The sequence below is a fragment of the Macadamia integrifolia genome, chromosome 14, assembly GCF_013358625.1.
Source record: "Macadamia integrifolia cultivar HAES 741 chromosome 14, SCU_Mint_v3, whole genome shotgun sequence".
Classification (NCBI taxonomy): Eukaryota; Viridiplantae; Streptophyta; class Magnoliopsida; order Proteales; family Proteaceae; genus Macadamia; species Macadamia integrifolia.
The window spans coordinates 2,725,072-2,745,438 of record NC_056570.1 but is presented as its reverse complement, the minus strand read 5'-3'; the positions used below and the strand labels follow the sequence as shown (position 1 = coordinate 2,745,438).

The window sequence follows — 20,367 nt, the reverse complement described above, 5'->3', positions numbered from 1 at the left end:
AAAAATATATATATATATATATATAGGCAAGAGAACTTTGTCCGCTTGCACAACCAGCCATTGCACAAGCCAATGGGAGGTTGCACATAGACAATCTGAACAGGGGCAGAGTGATCTTTTTACACCCGCCTATGTCTAGGCATAGGGACACACAAGCGACAGTGTTTTTTTTCTCATAAAAATATATGGTGGTGGAGGGGTGGGGCCCTTCAAAATCAATGATTTTATTTATTTATTTTTGGGTAGAATAAAAAATCAATGAAATTAATGCTTACTTGGAGTGGGGTGTGTAAGGTTAGGAATCAAATCGAACAGTGCCAAACGATCAACATCCTTACAACTCACAAACATGTTCTCATATTCCTTTTTCATAACGAAATGCCAATGTGTGTTAGATACATTATGTTAGCTAGGGTTGAGTGATGGCCTATGGATGGTCCAATAGTAGCCAGATCAATTCGCAGCTAAAAACAGAGGTATGAAGTGTCAAATACATGCATTAAAACCCAGAAAAGGAATTGTTTGAAATTATGAACCGGTCAGGAGGAAATCTTTTTTCTTCCTTAAGGTGGTGTTTGGTGAAAGAGAAGAAGGGTCAGTTGCCTGGATGTTTAGCCCTGCACCAGCATGTGGACTAATGGGAATGCTGGCATGGGCATCTATTTCAATCCTCTGATTGGATAAAATTTGGCCAGAGATGCTTATTGTAAGAGATAGGCAGAATAGGCAATTCAAGGCTAATTAAGCAAACAACTGCCTGATATTGTCTTGAGACCAAGTTAATTGGGTTAAAGGCATATTCAACTCCCTCCCGCAGGATATTTTTCATTCCAGTAATTCCAACTGCAAAAGAGGAAAAAAGAGAAATCTCATGGATAAGGCTTCCACTACCGTAGGGTCGGAGAGGAGCAAATGTACGCTACCTTACCACCTGCTTCGCAAGAGACACTGTTCCCAAGTTTCAAATTTCTACAGCATATGTTCCAATTTCTAAGTCCTTAATTGCCCATCACAAATTCTATAGTATAGTAGGATTTTCCTTTGCTGGCTTGAGAAAATGAGAGGTACCTTGAGTGTTTTTTCTTTTTTAAATCAGAAAATGACCATTTGATCTGAAATCCGACCAATACACAGCCATGACCTCATTGGTGTGCTCACTTATGCCAGTTAGTCAGAGAACTCACTACCTTCATAAGATTGACACCTTCTGTTTTGAAAGAAAAAATTGGTTTCTTCCCTGCAGATTCTTTGTTTTTAAGGCCTGCATAGTGATTTTAACCCCTAGAGCAGAGGAACCATCCACCTCCCAGCTTTAGGGAGAGAATTCTCTAAGAGAATGGTGTAAGGTAGCCTACCAACAAGCGACAAAACAGTTTCATACAAAGGGAGCAAAAAGGTCATTTCATGTGAGCAGAGAAACATCGAAAGGGTGCTATTGTTCCCTTGTAAGTTGCGGTCGACACAGAGAACATTTCCCAATTTGGGATTGGGGGGGCATAGAGGTCATTTTCTGTCAGAGCTGATAGTGTTCATAACAATAAGCAAGTTCAAACACCACCCCCCAACTCCACCCAAAAAAAAAAAAAAAAAAAAACACCACCCCGAAAACACACACACAGGTCCTCCCCAGGACAAATAAGAAAAATTGCAGGAAAAAGTAAAATCCTTGTTAAAAAATACAAGCTGAACTCATTTTTTACTGGGTGCAAAAGAAATAATAAAATGCTCTCAGGTAACTAATACCAAATACAAAACATCAAATTCAGAAAGAGGGCCTTTCCTTGTTAAATATGCAGGAAAGGAAAAGATTGCACTGCCCCAGCATCCATGGCATTTTAAGGGCATACCCTACTTAATCCTTTCCAAAGTCTGCATTGTAGTGAGCACTTGACTCGAGCTTCTTGGCTTCATTCAGTTTCCGGACAGCCTGGCAACAAACAATGGGCATATAAATTAATTAGCAAGTATTCAGGAGCAGGCTGACAACCAAAACAAAACAAAACGAAAAAAAGAAAAAAAAGAAAAATCAGGCGAAAGCTGATTAATGGAAGAGATCATACAGCAGTTACCAAATAATAAACATCTCTATCAGATATGCAGTAAGAGATAATACAATCTGGAATACAAAAATAACATGTCCTCCAATACAAAAGTTTCATGGAATCCCACAAAACTGAGATGCCATTCAGATCATAGTTGCCGAGCCGTTGCCTAGGCGTCCAAGCTTTTTCTTGGGTCCAAGACAACAACACGCTCTGTTGACACTTCACAAGTTTACGTTGATTTATGTTTATTACTTTGTTTTTTGATGAATATGCTTATATTATATCCTATTATTAAATGTTGATTTTCTCATATTAGGTCATTACTAACATAATTATATGATATTGTATCGATGGCTTTTATTTTGCATACAAGCATAGTTATATAAAGTTATCATTATTATATTACGTCTATATCATATACTGCACACATAGGCAATGCTTAGACGCCCCTTCAATGTCTTGGGTCACCTAGTCGCCTTACCAATTATAATTCAGATGGTTTATGTGAAACACTTACAGGTCATGCATAACCCAGAAGGAAACCACTTTCTACCCAATAACATTCCCAAAGTCCATCTGAACTTTTGTACTGGTTGAATGCCTAAAGCCTTTCAATATTAGTCGATTTGTTTTCCAGGGGGACAAAAATGAATGGATTTAATTGGCTTCCTATTTTTCACATAATCTTCAAAGGATTTAGCTTGGTAAAAATAAGTCATTTATTTTGGGCAAGAGGCGAAGGGAGGTCAAATGGAAAAAATGGGATTCAAACACGCTTGGAGCTCTGATGGGATCCAGTGCATTGCCACTGGTATGATCGCACAAGAAATGCATCCAATATGTCCAACTGAATGCAAGTATTTATCTACTTTCTACCATTTCCCAATTGTAGAGATTATGGCCATTCTTAAAACTATCCCACCCCCTCCCCTCCCTTCCCCTCCCCTCCCCTCCCCTACCCCCACCCCCAAAGAAAAAGAAAAGAGCATGACACCTGCATGGCTGCATCCTTGCTCAGAGCCTTGGGTCAAACTATCAACTTTGATAGGAAAACAAAAAAGAATCTCTTTGATGGCCACAGCACAAGCCCAACAATACCAGACAATCTTATAATCTAACTGATTCCTTCTTGATGAAGAATACCAAGCACAGAAACTCTGAAATACTAGACCAATTGGACAGTCAAATCTGGCCGTCAAAGATAATAGTAAATCAGCAAGAATAGTATAGATGAATAAGGAAATAGCAACCAGAAAGATGAATCCTATCCATATATGTACTACCCATTCCCTTTCAAAAGGATGTACCTTCATGAAATCTTCATGGATAACATAATCACGTTCAGCACGGATTGCGGACATTCCAGCTTCAGTGCAGACATTACGAAGATCAGCCCCATTGAACCCCTGGAACAGATGGAGCACATAATGCTTAGAAATAACAGAACATACAACGCTTCATGTCTGAGTTTCACTAAAGAAGCATAACCTACCTCTGCAAGTTTTACTACTGCCTCGTAGTCTATCTCACCATGTTTGGCAATTCCAGCAGCATGTATTTTTAGGATTTCCATTCTCGATTGCTCATTGGGCAATGGTATCTCAATTTTTCTATCTAGTCGACCAGGGCGGAGAAGAGCAGGATCCAGGACATCAGGTCTGTTAGTGGCCATAATCATTTTAACCTGTCACCATTTGCAGAAATGAGCCTTTCAATTGCCTGGATATTCTTGTAAAGTTACCAGTAAATAAAGAAATAACAAGTTGAAACAAGAAAATATGCAAAAAAAAAAATTCAGCAAAATGTCGACATATTCATCTATCCATTCATACTGTTCCACTCAGGGGAAAGGAATTCAAGTACTTTTCCTGCCAGGTAGTTTTAGTTGCTGCAAAAGGAAACTCAAACAATGCCACATCCTAGACTTAATGTCTGATAAACAACGATTTTGGAGACTGTAACTCATATTCGGAGTCCTAAAATCTTGAGAAATCTATATACACCATGCCTTATTAAAGTCAGTGCACAGACGGGTGACTAAAATGCCAGGTGGTCTTGTTGGATCAGAGGTGAGGAGGGGTTGATGCAGGAATACAGTTTAGCTCCAACAGTCAGTAACTGCAGTTTTCAGTTCTTAGTTTATCTATAAAGATATTTGGTACAGTGTCAGGTATCAGAGGGCGGGCATATCTATATAACTTTTGGTTATATTTCTCTCTTATTTCTCCCCCTCTCCCTCCTCCCTCCCTCCCTCCCTCAACAGAAATATATCCAACTTAAATAGCAGGTAAGTGTATATAGAAAGATTTATATATTCTAATATGTCCTCCAAGAGCAATACCTTTCCAAGTTGATCAAATCCATCAAGCTGATTGAGCAACTCCATCAAGGTTCTCTGTATCTCACGGTCAGCACTTGTTCCCTCACTAAATCTACGGCCACCAATGGCATCAATTTCATCCATGAAAATGATGCAAGGCTAGACAAACAGATAAAAATTATTATTTGAAAAAAAAAAAAGAATAATGCCACAGAAACAGTACAATGTAAAGTAATCAACAAAGCTTGGGTTCTTACTTGGTGATCACGTGCATAGCCAAACATCTCCCGTATCAACCTTGCACTTTCACCTATGTATTTATCAATTATAGCACTCGACACAACCTAATAACAGGTTAAATGGTTTGAGAGATTCAATATCTAAACCCATCCAGAAAGATAAGTGACTTCTTTCTTCAGTTACACATAACTCTTGAAGAATTTAAAATTCCTACCTTCAAGAAATTAGCATCTATGTTACTGGCAATTGCTCTGGCTAACAGTGTCTTGCCTGTTCCAGGAGGTCCATACAGAAGAACACCCTGACCATTGATTTTATGAAAATGAACAATCAAAAAAATTTCTAGTAATCCAAAATAAAAAGTATATGTAAAATGAATATATGCAAGATGAAAATACCTTTGGTGGCTTTATCCCCACTCTGAGGAAGAGTTCAGGATTCATAAGAGGTAGCTCAATGGATTCCCTAAGTTCCCGGATCTGATCAGACAATCCACCCACTGCAGAGTAGCTAATATTACCAGGATCTTCATGAAGCATGTTGTACACAACAGGATCAACCTGTGACAATAACAAAATGTCAGAAAGCCCCATTAACTTTCTTTTCAGACCTCCCTTTGAAGCATAAATAAATAAATAACAATTATGGGTTACAAGTTGATATCTATGGCATCAACCATTATTTCCAAGTTTTAGTGATATTCAAGTAATACAACCACTTACTTCGCGTGGAAGGGCCCGCATGATTGTGAGAGTTGTCATATCAAGAACCACTCTGGTTCCAGCTGTCAGCTTTTCCTTATCAACTTTACTGCGGCACCCAACGACATATCTTGGACCACTACTTGCTTTAACTATCACTGCAAAAGACAGATACATATATGGTCAAGTCCACATGAATTCATTCAAATTTTAACCCCAACATGTCGTTACGACATTGCCAAGGCTTGGTCCAAGGTGGTCACACAATTTAAGGGTGCCTGAGTGACAACAGCCGAGATTAGGTGATTGCATAGGGGTTGAAGATTTCATCTAGCATCATAGGTACAAGCTATGTTTCTAGGCATAATTTTGTACAAGGGACTCAAATTCATTGTACAAACTATAAAAGAAAGGGCATAACCAATGCACAAGGCTCCCGCTACTGCAGGTCTGGGAGGGTCAAATATGTACACAGCCTTAACCCCTGCTTCGCAAGAGAGGTGGTTTCCAAGTTTCGAACCTGTGACCAACATGTTGCAATACTACAACTTAACCGTTGTGCCACAGGCTCGCCCACTCTCATTGTACAAACTATAATGCCTAAAATATACTTTGATGCGGACACATATGATTACAGTGCATGTACTTTACGACCTATCATGTATGATTACCAAAATACCTAAAATGGATCTAATCTTAATAGTCTATATTACTACTATAATATTTATGCTCCTTATCCTCTTTAGTCTTCCATCATAAGCGAAAGAAAGAGATATTCTTGTAATTGATGGAGACAAAGGTCCAAAAGGGTTTTTCTCATTCTTTCCTTTGGTTTCCCCAAAGCTTCCCCCATTTTGTTTTCGTTGATGCACCAACATCAAGATCTAAGATTAAGTCATCAAGACAAGTTTGGTTACAGGAATCCCAGAGATCAATCTTCAAGTCCCAAGTCTTGAAGCCCAGAAACCTATCTCTGTGTATCCAAGTCATGTGCTCTCCTTTTTATCTTTCTCTCTTCATATCAAACCAGTAATGAATAAGCAGGTAGTTTTTCCTACCCAAGACATTTTATGCCTGCTTATGCCTCAGAGTTGCATAGGCATCTTAACAACATCAGCAGTGGCATATCAAATAACAGAAATGAGGCAAATACCTCGAAGATTGAAATCTGCAGAGGACATAATTTCATATATTGTATTCCCTAGAACACTAAATTGAAAGGTTCACCAAGGGGAAAAGGATAGAAGAAAATAGAAGTAAGTGAATATAGAGTAGGTTTAGACCCCTGCAAAATCTGAATCTGAAAAAAATACCTGTCTTGTAATAAAATTGACATAGACTCCATAAGTTGCTAAAAGAACTGCAAAGTTGTCCAAGTTACTAACTCGGGAGGATACTGAAGAGAACGAGAACTTACATCGCTCATTGTCAAGAGGCCTTAGAACTTCCCCTATTATCTGTCCAACACTTTGAAGGGATTTGAGATCATCTTCGGTTTTAGCAAAATCCTTCTTTCCAGTTCTTAGATTCTCCCTCACTGCACAGCTCCATTTTCAGGACATCTTAGTTACAGCCATGACCATATTTAGAAAAGCAGAGGTCGTGAATAAGGAAGCACATATCAATAATTGAACTGGATATTACATCATCAAACAATTTGCAAAATTATAGAGACGAGTGGCAGAAGGGACAATAAGAACAGTGAGAGGAAGGTTGATTAAAAAGAGTTCTTAATGCGCACACATAAATACCTAGAAATATAAGAATATAAGGAGACACTAATCATAACTCATAAAATGTCAAACTGTCATAAATCCAATCAATTTCAGCCACTTACAGTTAACACACACCAGTCACAGAAAATCAAAAGTAAATACAGCATAGTTTCTGGAAGATGGACCAATTTCATTTTATTTTCCCAAAGATTGGATACAAGGTGGTTTCTCCATAACTGTCCTGCTTTTGGTAGACTTCTTATTCTCATTACTTCTTTCTAAAAAAGAATAGAATTACTTCAGAACACATATTATTTAATACTTTTAGAAAGCCTAACTAGCAACCATATAACACTTAGCATAGTTCAGGGTAATTAAATATATCAAAAACAAACCTGACTTATGCACACATTCCATTTAGTCTCCAAGAATAATTAAAAAAAAAAAAAAATAAGAGTAAAATATTATACAAACCACCCAACACAATTGTGATCATTAGTTATTTTGATTCCCAACAATGTTAAAGTATCCACCAATTTCTGAGATTTTGACCCACAGACTAAGTACACAAAACAAAACAATTCATTCAAACATCAATGCCTAATTTTCAGCATGGGCATACATCATGACAGGATCTGAAGTCTGAAATGAGAATACAGACAACAACCCCAATCTCAGACAGAAAAGAGAACTATGACAAGGGGAACGAAAAACACTAATAGAACTTGAAATGGGAAAATTAAAGAAAATAAAATCCTATTCAGTCTAGTACAGACCTTCTCTAACTCTGGTTTCGAGTTCCTTGTGTTGTAAGAGCTTCTTACGGTAGTCATTGACTGCAGCCTTGCGACGAGCATCTTCTCCCTCCATCCTTTCCAATCAGGACAACTCTGGCCATATTTGCATCCAAAACTTATATGCATGATATTTTGCATGACAACCATTGAAGATCAAGATCCCAACCATCCACTTGCTAAATAATTCAATCATAGATAGAAACTTAGTTACCAACATCATGAACTATACAGTTGATATCGTGAGTTCCCAAAAACAATACAAACTAAATCAATACCCTGAGTTTGAAGTATAGTATTGTTGGGAGAATAGTCCCACATCAGTCACCTCTGACACCTTCTGTCCCTTCATATACCTATGAGTCCCTCCACCCAATAGTTCAAATTTTTGGGTTGTACATTTACAACTATCAAAGCGACGGAAAAGACTAGCAAACCATTTCTTACTTGGCTTACTTAAGCCAAGATTCAAACTAGTACATTCAACCCCACAAGATATTCATCAGCAATCAGATTGAATGGGCCCATCCAACTTATCATACCTAGTAGATCACCCTACCCGGCAGTATCATTAGGCCTTTTCCTATTGGACTGGCCAAATCTTTGTACGGATCATCAAACACTTGACAATCCATAAACCCTTGGTTAGAACAGAAACATTGTGGACACGTTATCCGCATCATCCCCCATTCACACATCAAGTTTCACCCAAAAGAATTACATGGCAATAAGTCAGTAAACCATCTTTTTTCATCCAAAAGGAATGTGCTAGGGAAATGGGTCAGCAGCACTTCTTTTCATCTTTAGCATGAATTGAGATCTTCGATGGCTTGGTAAGCCACTCAATTCAGATAATGGCAAACGGTATCAACTAAATACATTTACTCCTCACAAGAGGAAGTTCAACTTTATCACATTTGTTGGGTAGGCTATTATGCATGTGCCAAAGGATGCTGTTTGGGAAGCACATTCTTTGGCTAGTTGATCTTTAGATTGTAATCGGTTAGAGGTTTGGGAGAGTCTGTCCTTTTGGGTTAGAAAATAGACCGGTTGAGTCTGCTACATAGTCTTTGTTCAGTAGTCTTCTATGTATTAGTTTCTTTTTATGAATAGACTTCAGCACTATAATATCCGAAAAAATTATCTCTTTTTTTATAGGTAAATTGAGAAATTTGTACATGTTATGTGGTCCTGGTGAGGCAAAAAAAAAAATATATTTTCAGTGCTGATATGAAACAATTTTGGAGGTGTTTAATCCAGAATCCCGGGATCATTTTGAAGCCATATAACATATATTGGAACAGCAAAGTCTCAAAACCTAAACTGAATGCTAAATTGAAACCGACACCAATAGTACAGATTTCTGGTCAAGCAATGTGTGAGGCGAATTCTGACCCAGTTGAAAAAGTTAGCAAATCAGCTAGCTACCCATTTTTTTTGTCGACGCATAATAGTCGGAAGAACCAAATTGAATTACGGTGTTTAATTCATGCTCAGTTCATAGTGAACGGGGAACCCTCAAAGAATGTTCAAATAACGAATCCACAGTCTCAATTAATCCAACATTCCAAGAAAATAACCGGAATAAGAACAAGGTGGACTAGGGTATCGAACCTAAATCTATATGATTCCTAGCGGGGAGCGAAGAACATGAGAAATCGATGAAACAGGATTATGAAAAATTAAGAAAAAACTTACCTGGTTCGATTGAGAAGCTTCTGCAGGATTGGCAGCGGCTACCCTTTCCAGCTCGTTGGTCTTCTACTACTTCCTTGCCCTGAAAGTTATTCTTTTCTTTTCTTTCTTTCTTTCTTTCCTCCTCCGGAAACCATTTTTTTTTCCCTTAACCACCCTAAGCCCATAGTTAAAAAGGACCAACCAAGAGAAGCGCATAGGAATCCAACTAGAGGGCAGGGTGGTCTTTTCGTTTGTACATGTGAAGTTCCCTTAACAGCCCAAGAGAGAGGTCTCGCTCTCTCCACTTCACACGAAATGATCTCACTCCATCTTCTGTGCGAAACCATTTCGTCGCATCTCATCGATGCTTTTTTTATTTTGCTAGCTAAATGTGGTATAATTCTCAGAATTCCTTTTATCTTTGTTTCCTTAGAAAGATTGTGTAGTTTGGGGAATGTGTTGAGATTAATGATGTGAATTTGAAATCAAAATCATTTATCGAAATTGAATCGAATCGTTTACATTGAAATTGCAAAATTGTTTAGTAAATGGTTCGATTCTGGGTCCATCAAGGTTGGGTTGGGGTAAACCAAACAAAGTTGAGCCTATACCCAACCTGGCCATTGACACCCCTATCTACTAACTTTCAAGTTCTGGTGCAACCTATCGTTGATGATATTCTACACTTGGTCACTTATTTTAGTGAGTTTAGGTTTGAGAGAATTTCTAAGGAGAATAATATGATAGCTAACTCCTTAGCTAGAAAAGCCCTACGAGCGACCGTGTATGATAGTTTCATCAAATTCAACTCCATAGATGATTGTTAGGGGCTTGTAACTTTGGACACTTTCCTCATGTTATGATCAATAAGATTGTTTTCTACCCAAAAAAAAAATCCTTTCATCTACTTGTCCACAAAATTTTAACATTGTCATCATCTTTTTTTTTTTTTTAAGCAGGCATATCTAAATTACCAACAATTAAAATTTATAACCACATAAATGTTGGGGAAATGATGTCTTGAATTCCATTTATGTTTTACCAAGAAAAAAAATTCCATCGGGTAAACATGGGTTGATTCTAGAAAAATTTTCTAAGGCTATATGCGTATTTCAAAAATCTCACTATTTTGATGTTTCCGTACACACTATTTTGCCTTTTAGGTAACCCCTCCCCACCCACCCACCGCGGGCAAAGTTCCTTTTTTTGTTAATTAAATTGATTTTCATACATTTAGCCGTGGTTAATTAAATCGATTTCCCATCTTTTGCTTGGTATGGTACACTTGTCATAAATAATGGTGGAACAACTTTTCAGTTTTTATTTTAAGGGAGATCACGCTCCCCTACCCCCTCTCACAAGATGCCGTGAAAATGACGCACATGCCCCTTTGGTGGATATCTATGCATGCTCCCCATTAGTCTAGGAGCTATTTTGGTGGCCACGCTGTCAGGTAGTTAAATTGATCCAATCAACACTTGCTTGCCTTAAGCCCAAATAGGGCTTGGGAAGAGCTTTTCAACCCATAGGATGAGCCTAGGTTAAGATTTTGAGGCCTGATGCTGGCTTGGAGTTAAGTCTTGGGTTGAACCTGGCAGCCCAACTTGTCCCTACGTAGTATGTATATGATAAAATTATGGGGAAATTAACACTAGCTATCCGGTTGCACCCTCCATGCTCAGACATAAGGCAACCACAAACTTATGCCTTTGTCCCTCTACTTGGATGCTTATATACGCACTCTTTTATTGACCCATGTGTTGGCGCAATGACCACGTGAACCCGATAGTGTTCATTTCCCCCATAAATTGTAAATATATACACCACTCACTCAGCCCACGTTCTTTGTTTTCCTTCTTTTTTTAATCACCGATATACACCACTCAAATAGTCAACCCTCACATTTTTGCTATGTAGCGGCAAGTCACCAACCAAGGTCAGTCAGATGTTTTAACCATAATAATAGATACATATTGATATCGTATCAATATCAATCATCGTCATTATAAATACAGATATCGGAACCTGAATCATTAGTTGATAACAATGAATAATGAATATTAACTAAGAATTAAAAAATAATAATAATAATAATAAATCTGTATGTAGAAGAAGAAGAAGTATATTTATTTAGAATATTCAACTTTGTTGAGAATGAGAATGAGAATGAGAATGAGATTAAGAACCTAGTAATTAAGGTCTACGCATGGTGATGGCGAAGCTCACAAGTAGAAGGTGCAAATCCGAGTTGATTGGTAAATGGATTAAACTCCCACATATGATTCTGTTGCATTACGTTTCCAAGGATAGAAAAGTAATCGTGGGACCCACTCTCGTCTCTGTCTGGTGACTTAACAAATCCAATACAATTCACATTTTCGTCTACGTAAATAAAATAGCTCTTCACCGGTGCCTTAAATCGAACCCCAAACTTGAACTCAATTTCAAACTTAGGAATCAACGACTCATCGATTGCCACCTCGTTGCCCATCTTGTCAGTGTTAATCACACTGAAGCAAGAGTCAAAATTTTCATTATTTACCTTACGAAAGTGCTTAAGCAATGGTTTCTCAAGGGCGTTCATAATGGGTTCATACGCTTCTCTAACCCATGAGGTTAAGGTAAAACCGGAGTCTATTATCATACCACTTCCCTTGTCAAAGTTCCAAATTTCGGCCGGGATGTTCAGCTTCACTCCATCTACATAGATTCCGGTCACTTGGACGGCGTAAAAGTCTCCAACGAGGCCAAGTTCGGTGAATTTCATGTTCGATGGCATCTCTTCGCGGCGGCGATTGCCGAAGGTGAGATAATTGGTCACACGTTTGTCACTAAACCGGTCCATCAAACAATAGGAGAATTTTCCATGGAAGTCATCAAATACTCTAGGACCAAAGGAATGTGTATTGAAACCCAAACCCATGATTCCATCACCATTGCTTAAACCAATCGGATTGCTTGTTTTCCACACTTGATTGCATCCAATCAACATATCATGGATCTTCTTCTTTTGACCATTGGATAGGGTGACAGTCACTGAGTCGTAGGCGAAGATTCCCTTTGACATCCCGTCGACGTAATTGTATTGATATGCGCATGGGGATTTCGCCGTCGGACACTCCATCACAGACATGAGCTGGGTAAAATTTTGACGACACATATTACTAGAACATGGTACGGTTCGGAATGTTCTAGAACGTTCCGAATGGAAGATTCTCTTCTTTGGGTTCACTTTTCTATTGCAATAAGTTCCTTGTTTGGGATCAAGACATTTGACTTTGCAATCCATCCAGGTGAGGCTGCTCCCTGTATCTACTACCAATAGGAATATCTGAGCTGGTGTTCCTACTTTGAGAGACACAAAGTAGGAACCCAAGTGAGCATAGGAACCAGACCTAATTGGGAGGGAGAAAGAAGAGTTGTCCCTCCCAAGAACACCAACTTTTTTCACACCTTTCACACCTTTCCCATTCCCATGAGATGTTCTTCCAACACCTTTTTTCACCCCTTTCACTTGAGTTGTCCTCCTCCTCTCCATTGGTAATGTATTGTAGTGGGCGACAATCATCTCCATGCGACGTTTATCGACGTGAAAGAGCTCCTTGATGCTTTCGGAGCGATTTAAGATTTTCTCACCCAAAACCGTTGGATCATGTCTGTGGATCATCTCGAAGTGAACTGCAGATGATCTATTGGCGGCCACGAATATGGGATGATTCGCAGAAAACCCATTGATGAAAATGTAGAGAAGGAATAAAAATTGGAAGAGGGACTGCAACCACGACATCGTTGTCGTTCAAACTATGGGGAAGGGAAAGTAGGGAGCCCACCGGCCGACCTTAGATTTCCTAGTTAGGAAGATCTATGTCTCCCCTGGGCTAACATCCACCTCCTTCCTATTCGATAAAGAAGGTGGGGAAAGAAATATAAGGGGATGAAAATGTTGTCCAGAATACCCTGCCTTTCCTTATGGCTGAGAATGAGGAAAGAGAGTGATTATGAGAGTTTTCAGAAAAACGGGTGGATGGGAGAGCAACAGCCAACAAGAGGTTTGTTATGGAATAAAATTTTGCTGCTACATTGGTTGCTAAGAACTTTAGTGCTATATGTGCTCGCAGCCAAAGAAATGAAATAATTCATTTTTCCTTTGATTTCCTAAACTTCCTCTATATCTTTGGCTGCAAGCCCGGGTAACACAGGAAGGTTTCTATGCAATCCCCTCTTGACAAGTATCTTGCTTGGTCATGCTTGGTCAAGAGAATTCTTGCTATTTGTTATTTCCTTTCTATTTTTTTCCCATTTTTTCTCCCTCTTCGCCTGAATTATCAAAACTGATAATAAATTTTAAAATTATGTAGCTGTCAAAATTGAAAAAGAATTCAACGACCAACCTGGCTCAAGGGAAATTAACTAATTAATAAATATTTTTCTTTGCCCTATAAAAGCGGAGATACATATTAGGAAATAGCAAGAAACTTAACCCAATTGCGAAAGTTTGTGGGGATTTGTAAGTTGTTGTGACCTTCTCCTTCAAGTGCACTATAGATTGAAAAGTCTTTTCAAATTTATTAAGAGGGAAAATGATGCTATTTGTCTGTATCTTCTATACCCAGACACAGCTCATGGGCATGAAAAAACCTAATTGCCACCGCGAATGCTTGAGCTAAAGATACTTTTGCCTGGCCTTCCATGGGCCTGCGAGCTAGCAAGTAGCCACCTTGATGGTTAACATGCTCTTACCCTTATGTGAGTTCTATTTTTACTGCTCCTATTGGTGTGTCCGTTTTGGTATATATAAGTTATAATGGGATATCATCCCTATAAATAAAGCTGGATTACTAATTCAAAGTAGAAGATGAATTAATTAAGGTTGTAGCAGGAGCCAAGAAGACACACTTGGTCGCTTCTGGTGAATTAGGTTCTACTTGCTTTTCAATACTCTGCAACTTTTTATCTTAATCTGCTATTAATCACAATCTCACAATATTTTTCTAGTGTATTGTGTGCTAATAAAGGAAACATATTCAATCTCAATGACTTTCATAAAAATTAACTAATAAAATTAAGACCCTAAGTATGCCATATTGAATTGCTAATAAAAACAATTTTGAAGCATAACATTCGAGTATTTTTAATATTTATTTATTTTGGGTTGGGGATCATTACCTAGTCACGTGGCCATTGCAGCAACGTGGGAGTAGAGTTGCTCTTTTCGCCATCCCCTGTGTCTAAGCATAGGAGCATGTGCGACAAGGTGGGGATCTTTTTCCCCATCTTTTTCTATATATATGAAAAACTGATAATAGACCCTTGAGCAAAACTAATAAGGAACTGAAAATGATCAAATCGATAGCTATCTAGTTCGGTTGAATTTTATAAATTGATTAGTTATCGATTTGGTTTCAATCTAGCCTATTCTATACTAGCAACCAATAAGATTTGATCAAATTGAGCTATATGACACCACAAGGCTTTATCCCAGCCACACTTTTTTTTTTGCTGACGACAGGCATCTAGGCCTTCAACTTGATTTGTCCTGCGGGCCCATACAGATCCTACAACCGTATGAATTGGGTCATACCGAGGTTGAATGAAAACCATTTCAATTTTCACCAAAAGCAGTGAAGAGCACTAAACACCCCGTGTGAGTGGCTCCAAGGAGATAAAATGAGTCAAACTCAAAACCACACCTTTCTGAGATGAAGGTCCCTTGCCAAGTCAGCTACGTACCACCTTGGGGTTATCGCAGACACACACATACACATACAAAATAAAAATAAAAAGAAGGAATGAAGACCGCTACCTAACTGTGTGGCCTCCACACCAACATCTAGGACAATGGTGGAGGATGCATGGCTATCCACCCACGAAGACAAGGGCAACATTTCATGGCACCCTGTGAGAGGGTGTAAGGGGGCGAATAGGTAGTGTTCTTTTATCATAAGAATAAGTATAGGGAGGTGGGGAATGGAAAGTCGTAGCGTCAAAGTTTTAGTTAATATATCTGGACTATGCTTATCAATCAGTGTCCATCGATACTGATACACATATCTATGTGACTCCGTAAGGGTGTCAAATATTCAGTTATTCTGTCTGATTTAGATTTGGTTTACATTTTGAGAAGGTGCCAATCAATCACGAACGAAATAGGAATCAACCAAGATCATAATTGTTTTTCATTCAGTTCAGTTTATTGGTTTCTATTTATTTTTCATTGTTCGGTTTACATTTAATTTACTGGCGGTTTGTAGTGCTAGTTCGCATTTAGTTTCAATTTTGTACCCTTTATTTATATTCTTTTCTTGTCTAATTTGCATTGGGAGCATGAATGTGTAAGTTTAAAATAACTAAAGCTTACGATCTCAATATATATTACGGATTTTCTTACTGTATATTCTAACGTTATTAAAAGCCACCTTAAAAGAATTACGCTGTTAAAAACATAGAATCAGCCTTTGGTTGAACACAAGGTAGTATAGAGACAAATTATTTGGTAATGTTTTACCAGTTCCTATTCAGTTTAAAACCGTCTATTTTCTATAGCTAATTAAAACCAAACCAGAAAGAGGACCTATGAAATTAAAATCAAGCCATTTCTCTACCGTCAGATTAATCGATTATGTTTTCATTATGACACCCCAGCCTAAATCCATGGTTGTAACATAGGAGAACTGTATGCATGAGTGGCAAGACTCAAGTTGATTAATAATGAATGACTAGTCAAAAATAAAAAGGGTAAAAAAAAAAAGAAAAAAAAGAATCAGGCTCCTTTTCCTGCATGTAACCACTCCACTCCATCTCACACCATCCATGGCGAGTGGGATAGTGGTAGGACTCAAGTTGATTAATAATGAATGATCAACTAAGAATAAAATGGGCAAAAAGTAAAATTATAGGATTAATGGTGCGGTTTGATGATGGAGTCACTGACTCAATATAGCATTGTGCTCTAATACCATGTCCATTCATTACAAAACAAAGAGAAAGAAATTTTTGAACTGGATTAATTATGTATTATCCTCTTGCTTACAGCCATAACAAGGTTGTAATATATATACACGTATGGAACTATTTGGCCAAGATGGCTACAAATAAGAATAAGGAAATATAACTAAGGGAAGCCTATTCTAAACTCGAGCATGTATCACCTCCCTTGCGGGTAACCACCCCACTCTATCTCACACCATTCATGGGGTGTGGCTCACTCTTTACACATGAAAAAACCTAATCTAACTCTATCTGTACATAACCACTTATGGTAACTTTTGATGGTGGTGATGGCGAAGCTCACAAGAGGAAGGTGCAAATCCCAATCGATTCCGCAAGGTATCGAACTCCCACATGTAATTCTGTTGCATTATGTTTCCAAGGATAGAGACGTAATTTCCTTCGCCTTCATTATCTGGCGCCTCAGTAAACATAATACACCTCACCCCATCATCTACGTCAAGAAAATAGCTCTTAACAGGTGGCTGAAATCGAGCCCCAAACTTAAACTCAATCTCCAACTTAGGCACTAAAGACTCATCCAACACTAACTCTCGTCCCTCTTTGTCTTCACTTGGGACCTCAAAGCAGGACTCAAAGCCATCAAACTCAGCCCTTGAGAACCTTTTCAGTAATGGTATCTCAAGGGCTGCCATGATCGGATCATATGCCTCTTGAACCCAAGCGGTCAAACTAAAACCGGAGTCAACCACCATTCCTCGACCGGTATCAAGATTCCAAACCTCGCCGGGTATATCCAATTTCACACCGTCGACGTAAATTCCGTCCACCGTCACACCGTACAAGTCTACCGAATTGCCCAATTCGGTGAATTTCATGTTCGGAGGCATCTTCTTGTGGCCGAATGTGAGGAAATTTGATATGTTCTTTGGGCTCAAGTGGTCTACCAAACAGTAAGAAAATTTCCCACGGAACTTCTTCAAGACGTTAAAGACAAAGGTATGGGTGTTCATTGATAGACCCAAGATACCGTCTGCGTTACCTAGACCAATGGGATTCATTGACTTCCATTGATGTGTGCAACCAATTAAGATCCCAGGGATCTTCTTCTTACGACCGTTGATTAAGTTGACCGTCACGGAGTCATGAGCAAAAATGCCATTAGCAAATGCCCCATTAGTGTACCCGTACGAGTAGGTACACGGTGATTTAGGCGTCGGACAATTTACCGTAGACATTAAAGGGATGAAACCTTCTCGACATAATTTTGTAGAACAGGGTACAGTTCGGAAGGTTCTAGAACGTTCTGAATGGAAGGTTCTTAAATGTTTCCTTCTAGAATGTTCTGCGTGGGATGTTCTAGAATGTTCCGTGTGGCAATTCACCCAGGTGATGTCGCTACCCGTATCTGCTACCAATAGGAATTTCTGGGCTGGAGTACCTACTCTGAACGGTACATAATAGGTAGCTGTACTGGCATAGATCCCAGACAACATTGGAAGAGAGAAGGAAAAGTTATCCTTGTGATGGCCATGGCCATAGCCATGATGGCCACTACCGTGCAGGCGAGACGCCCTTCTTCTTGCTCCTAACTCATGCCTGAGCTTGCCCTTGTGAGAGATCATCTCCATGCGAACCTTATCGCCATGGAGGAGCTCTTTGATGCGATCGGAGCGGCTTAAGATCTTCCCACCCATGAGCTCTGGGGCGTGTTTGTGAATCATATCAAAGTGAATCACAGATGATTCTTTGGAGGGATTCGTTGAGGATCCGTTAATGGAAATGTAGAGTAAGAATACGAACTGGAGGAGGAATTGCAGCAACGACGACATTGTCGTTAAACTAATTGATCGATGCTCTGAAGAAGTGTGGAGCTCGATTTGGAAGATCTGTGTCTTTGGGGTAACATCCATTAATTCCTTTTCTTAATTTAGTTCCTTCCTAACCGATGAAGAAGGTGGAGAGATTTCACTTTCTTATCCTGTGCCTTCCTTTATGCCTGAGAAAGAGGAAGGAAAGAAAGCGATTATGAGAGAGAGAGTTTCAGAAAAAAAATGGGTGGATTGGAGACGGACAAGGGGAGGCGGGAGGCCACAGGTAATTGACAATGAGATGGCTTTAGTGGTTTCCTTTTTTTTTTTTTTTTTTTTTTTTTTCTAAGAAGCAGATTTCGGATCAAAAGATACATTGTTTCCATTATCCTCTTCATCAATTTTTTTAATTTAATATCCCATTTAGTCATCAATCACCCATCATCCTAAGGTTTACAAACCCTCCTTATAGGATTTAGTAGAAGTTTAAAATATTCTTTTAATAATTCTATGGGTGAAAGAGTCTCTCATTTTCTTTCATGGACCAAGTTCTCTTTTAGTGAGAGTGATTCATTCACCATGGATTTCATATGAACGGAAGTGGATCTCAGAAGGGCATTTGGACTTATATTAAAACCCTATGGAGTTTTGTGAACCTTAAGATTGTGGGTTAACTGGCCTCTATAGGATTTAATAAAAAAAAAAAGATCATTATTACAAATATGGATACTGATATCCAAAAGAAAAAAAAAACCATTGTGTAGAAATGGGATTAAATTTAAAATGGGATGCTAGATAAAATATGCTAGATATATATATATATATGTATAAAGATGTTGATAATTTTTTTTTAAATAATTGGTTAAGCAAGGTCTAACCCAGGGGGTAGCACAGTTGGTGAGCAATGAATTTGGTACGAACTGTAACCTCGGACGTCCTAAGTTCGACTTCCACTAGGCACACATTGGGCCACTCACATGAGGGTGTTTAATGCTTTTTACTACTTTCAATGAAAGTTGAATGATTCTCATTTAACTCTGGTATGACCTGGTCCATGCAGTTGTAGGGTTAGTATAGGTCCGCGGGACTAGTTATAGGCCAAAGGCCTCAATACCCATCGTTAGCAAAAAAAAAAACTAATTAAAGTCGAACGAAATAAATAAAGATAAAAGGAGGTGGCCAAAAGGATATCCAGGTAATGTTGTTTAGTGGAATACATGTGTTGACAAAAAGCAACGAATAAGGCCCTGAATTTTAGTTCTCGTGTGATCCAAACTCGTTCAGGTGATGGGATGAAATTTTTGCTACTATAAAGGTTGCAGGAACTTACCTGCTACGTGGGTTCACAACCAAAGTAATTTTTCAAAATTTTACTATGTGATTAAGTGAAATAATGTATAAGATAGTTTTTAGACTCATACACCATATAATTATTGTAACAATATTATTTTACACTGAAACGAATGGAGCTTGGTCACCAAAAATATAGTTGGCTTGGATATCAATAGGCTAATTATATTGGCCATATTATTTACCAAGCATTGATCACCATATCAAATGCTGCCAAGGGGGTCATATTTCTGGTATAGCCAAATTTGAAACTAAGGCAATTTTGGTAATGGCAATATCTGTAAATATAATACATAAGAAAGCTTAATTATATAGTCTAACACTACTATATATCTTACCACCTCATTTGAAGGACTAGAGCTTGGTTACCCAAAAGTAAATAAAAAATTCAAGGATTAGATAGCTTCACAACGAGTAACGTTCCAGGATTCACATGCAAGTCACCCAAAATAACATCATATATTATACATAATCTTCTACCAAAAAAATAAAATTATTATACATATTTCAAGAAACCCCCGGGGGTGAAATGCTTGGGACTAAATCACGATCCATAATTTAAAAAGATAGGTTGACAAGCCTTAATTTCTGACTTAGATAGGATAAAATTATCTTTAAACCCAAGTCGATGATAATGACACCATCTATGCATACATTGTTCAGGGTTTATGATTTAGGGCTTAGAGTTTAAGATTTTAAGGTTCTAAGATTTAAGGTTTTAAGGTTTAGGTTTTATAGGGTTTTAGGGTTTCGGGTTTCATCGTTT

At 38.4% G+C, this 20,367-nt stretch overlaps 3 protein-coding genes across 3 annotated transcripts; all 3 read right to left on the bottom strand.

Annotated features, from left to right (window-relative positions):
• Positions 1-1,645: 1,645 nt before the first annotated feature.
• On the bottom strand, positions 1,646-9,670 carry LOC122060515 (26S proteasome regulatory subunit S10B homolog B). Its single transcript, XM_042623620.1, has 11 exons — positions 9,514-9,670; positions 7,798-7,911; positions 6,724-6,843; positions 5,328-5,464; positions 5,004-5,165; positions 4,820-4,906; positions 4,623-4,709; positions 4,387-4,524; positions 3,538-3,729; positions 3,353-3,451; positions 1,646-1,927 (listed from the first exon to the last, which is right to left on the bottom strand). The coding sequence occupies exons 2-11, from the start codon at positions 7,889-7,891 to the stop codon at positions 1,853-1,855; spliced, it is 1,191 nt and encodes a 396-aa protein (XP_042479554.1). The 5' UTR covers positions 7,892-7,911; positions 9,514-9,670; the 3' UTR covers positions 1,646-1,852.
• Positions 9,671-11,692: 2,022 nt separating this feature from the next.
• On the bottom strand, positions 11,693-13,279 carry LOC122061682 (aspartic proteinase NANA, chloroplast-like). The gene has a single exon (XM_042625096.1). The coding sequence runs from the start codon at positions 13,277-13,279 to the stop codon at positions 11,693-11,695; it is 1,587 nt and encodes a 528-aa protein (XP_042481030.1).
• Positions 13,280-16,745: 3,466 nt separating this feature from the next.
• LOC122061681 (aspartic proteinase NANA, chloroplast-like) lies at positions 16,746-18,547 on the bottom strand. Its single transcript, XM_042625095.1, has one exon. It carries the CDS (start codon positions 18,351-18,353, stop codon positions 16,746-16,748), a length of 1,608 nt encoding a protein of 535 aa, XP_042481029.1. The 5' UTR covers positions 18,354-18,547.
• Positions 18,548-20,367: the final 1,820 nt, after the last annotated feature.

Excerpts from the sequence above, each read along its gene's own strand:
- LOC122061681 (XM_042625095.1), bottom strand. The coding sequence starts at position 18,353 with ATGGATGTTACCCCAAAGACACAGATCTTCCAAATCGAGCTCCACACT.
- LOC122061682 (XM_042625096.1), bottom strand. The coding sequence starts at position 13,279 with ATGTCGTGGTTGCAGTCCCTCTTCCAATTTTTATTCCTTCTCTACATT.
- LOC122060515 (XM_042623620.1), bottom strand. The coding sequence starts at position 7,891 with ATGGAGGGAGAAGATGCTCGTCGCAAGGCTGCAGTCAATGACTACCGT. Across the intron at positions 5,465-6,723 it reads GCCTCTTGACAATGAGCGAT|TGATAGTTAAAGCAAGTAGT; the intron begins GTAAGTTCTCGT and ends TGTCTTTTGCAG. Across the intron at positions 3,730-4,386 it reads GATTTGATCAACTTGGAAAG|GTTAAAATGATTATGGCCAC; the intron begins GTATTGCTCTTG and ends AAATGGTGACAG.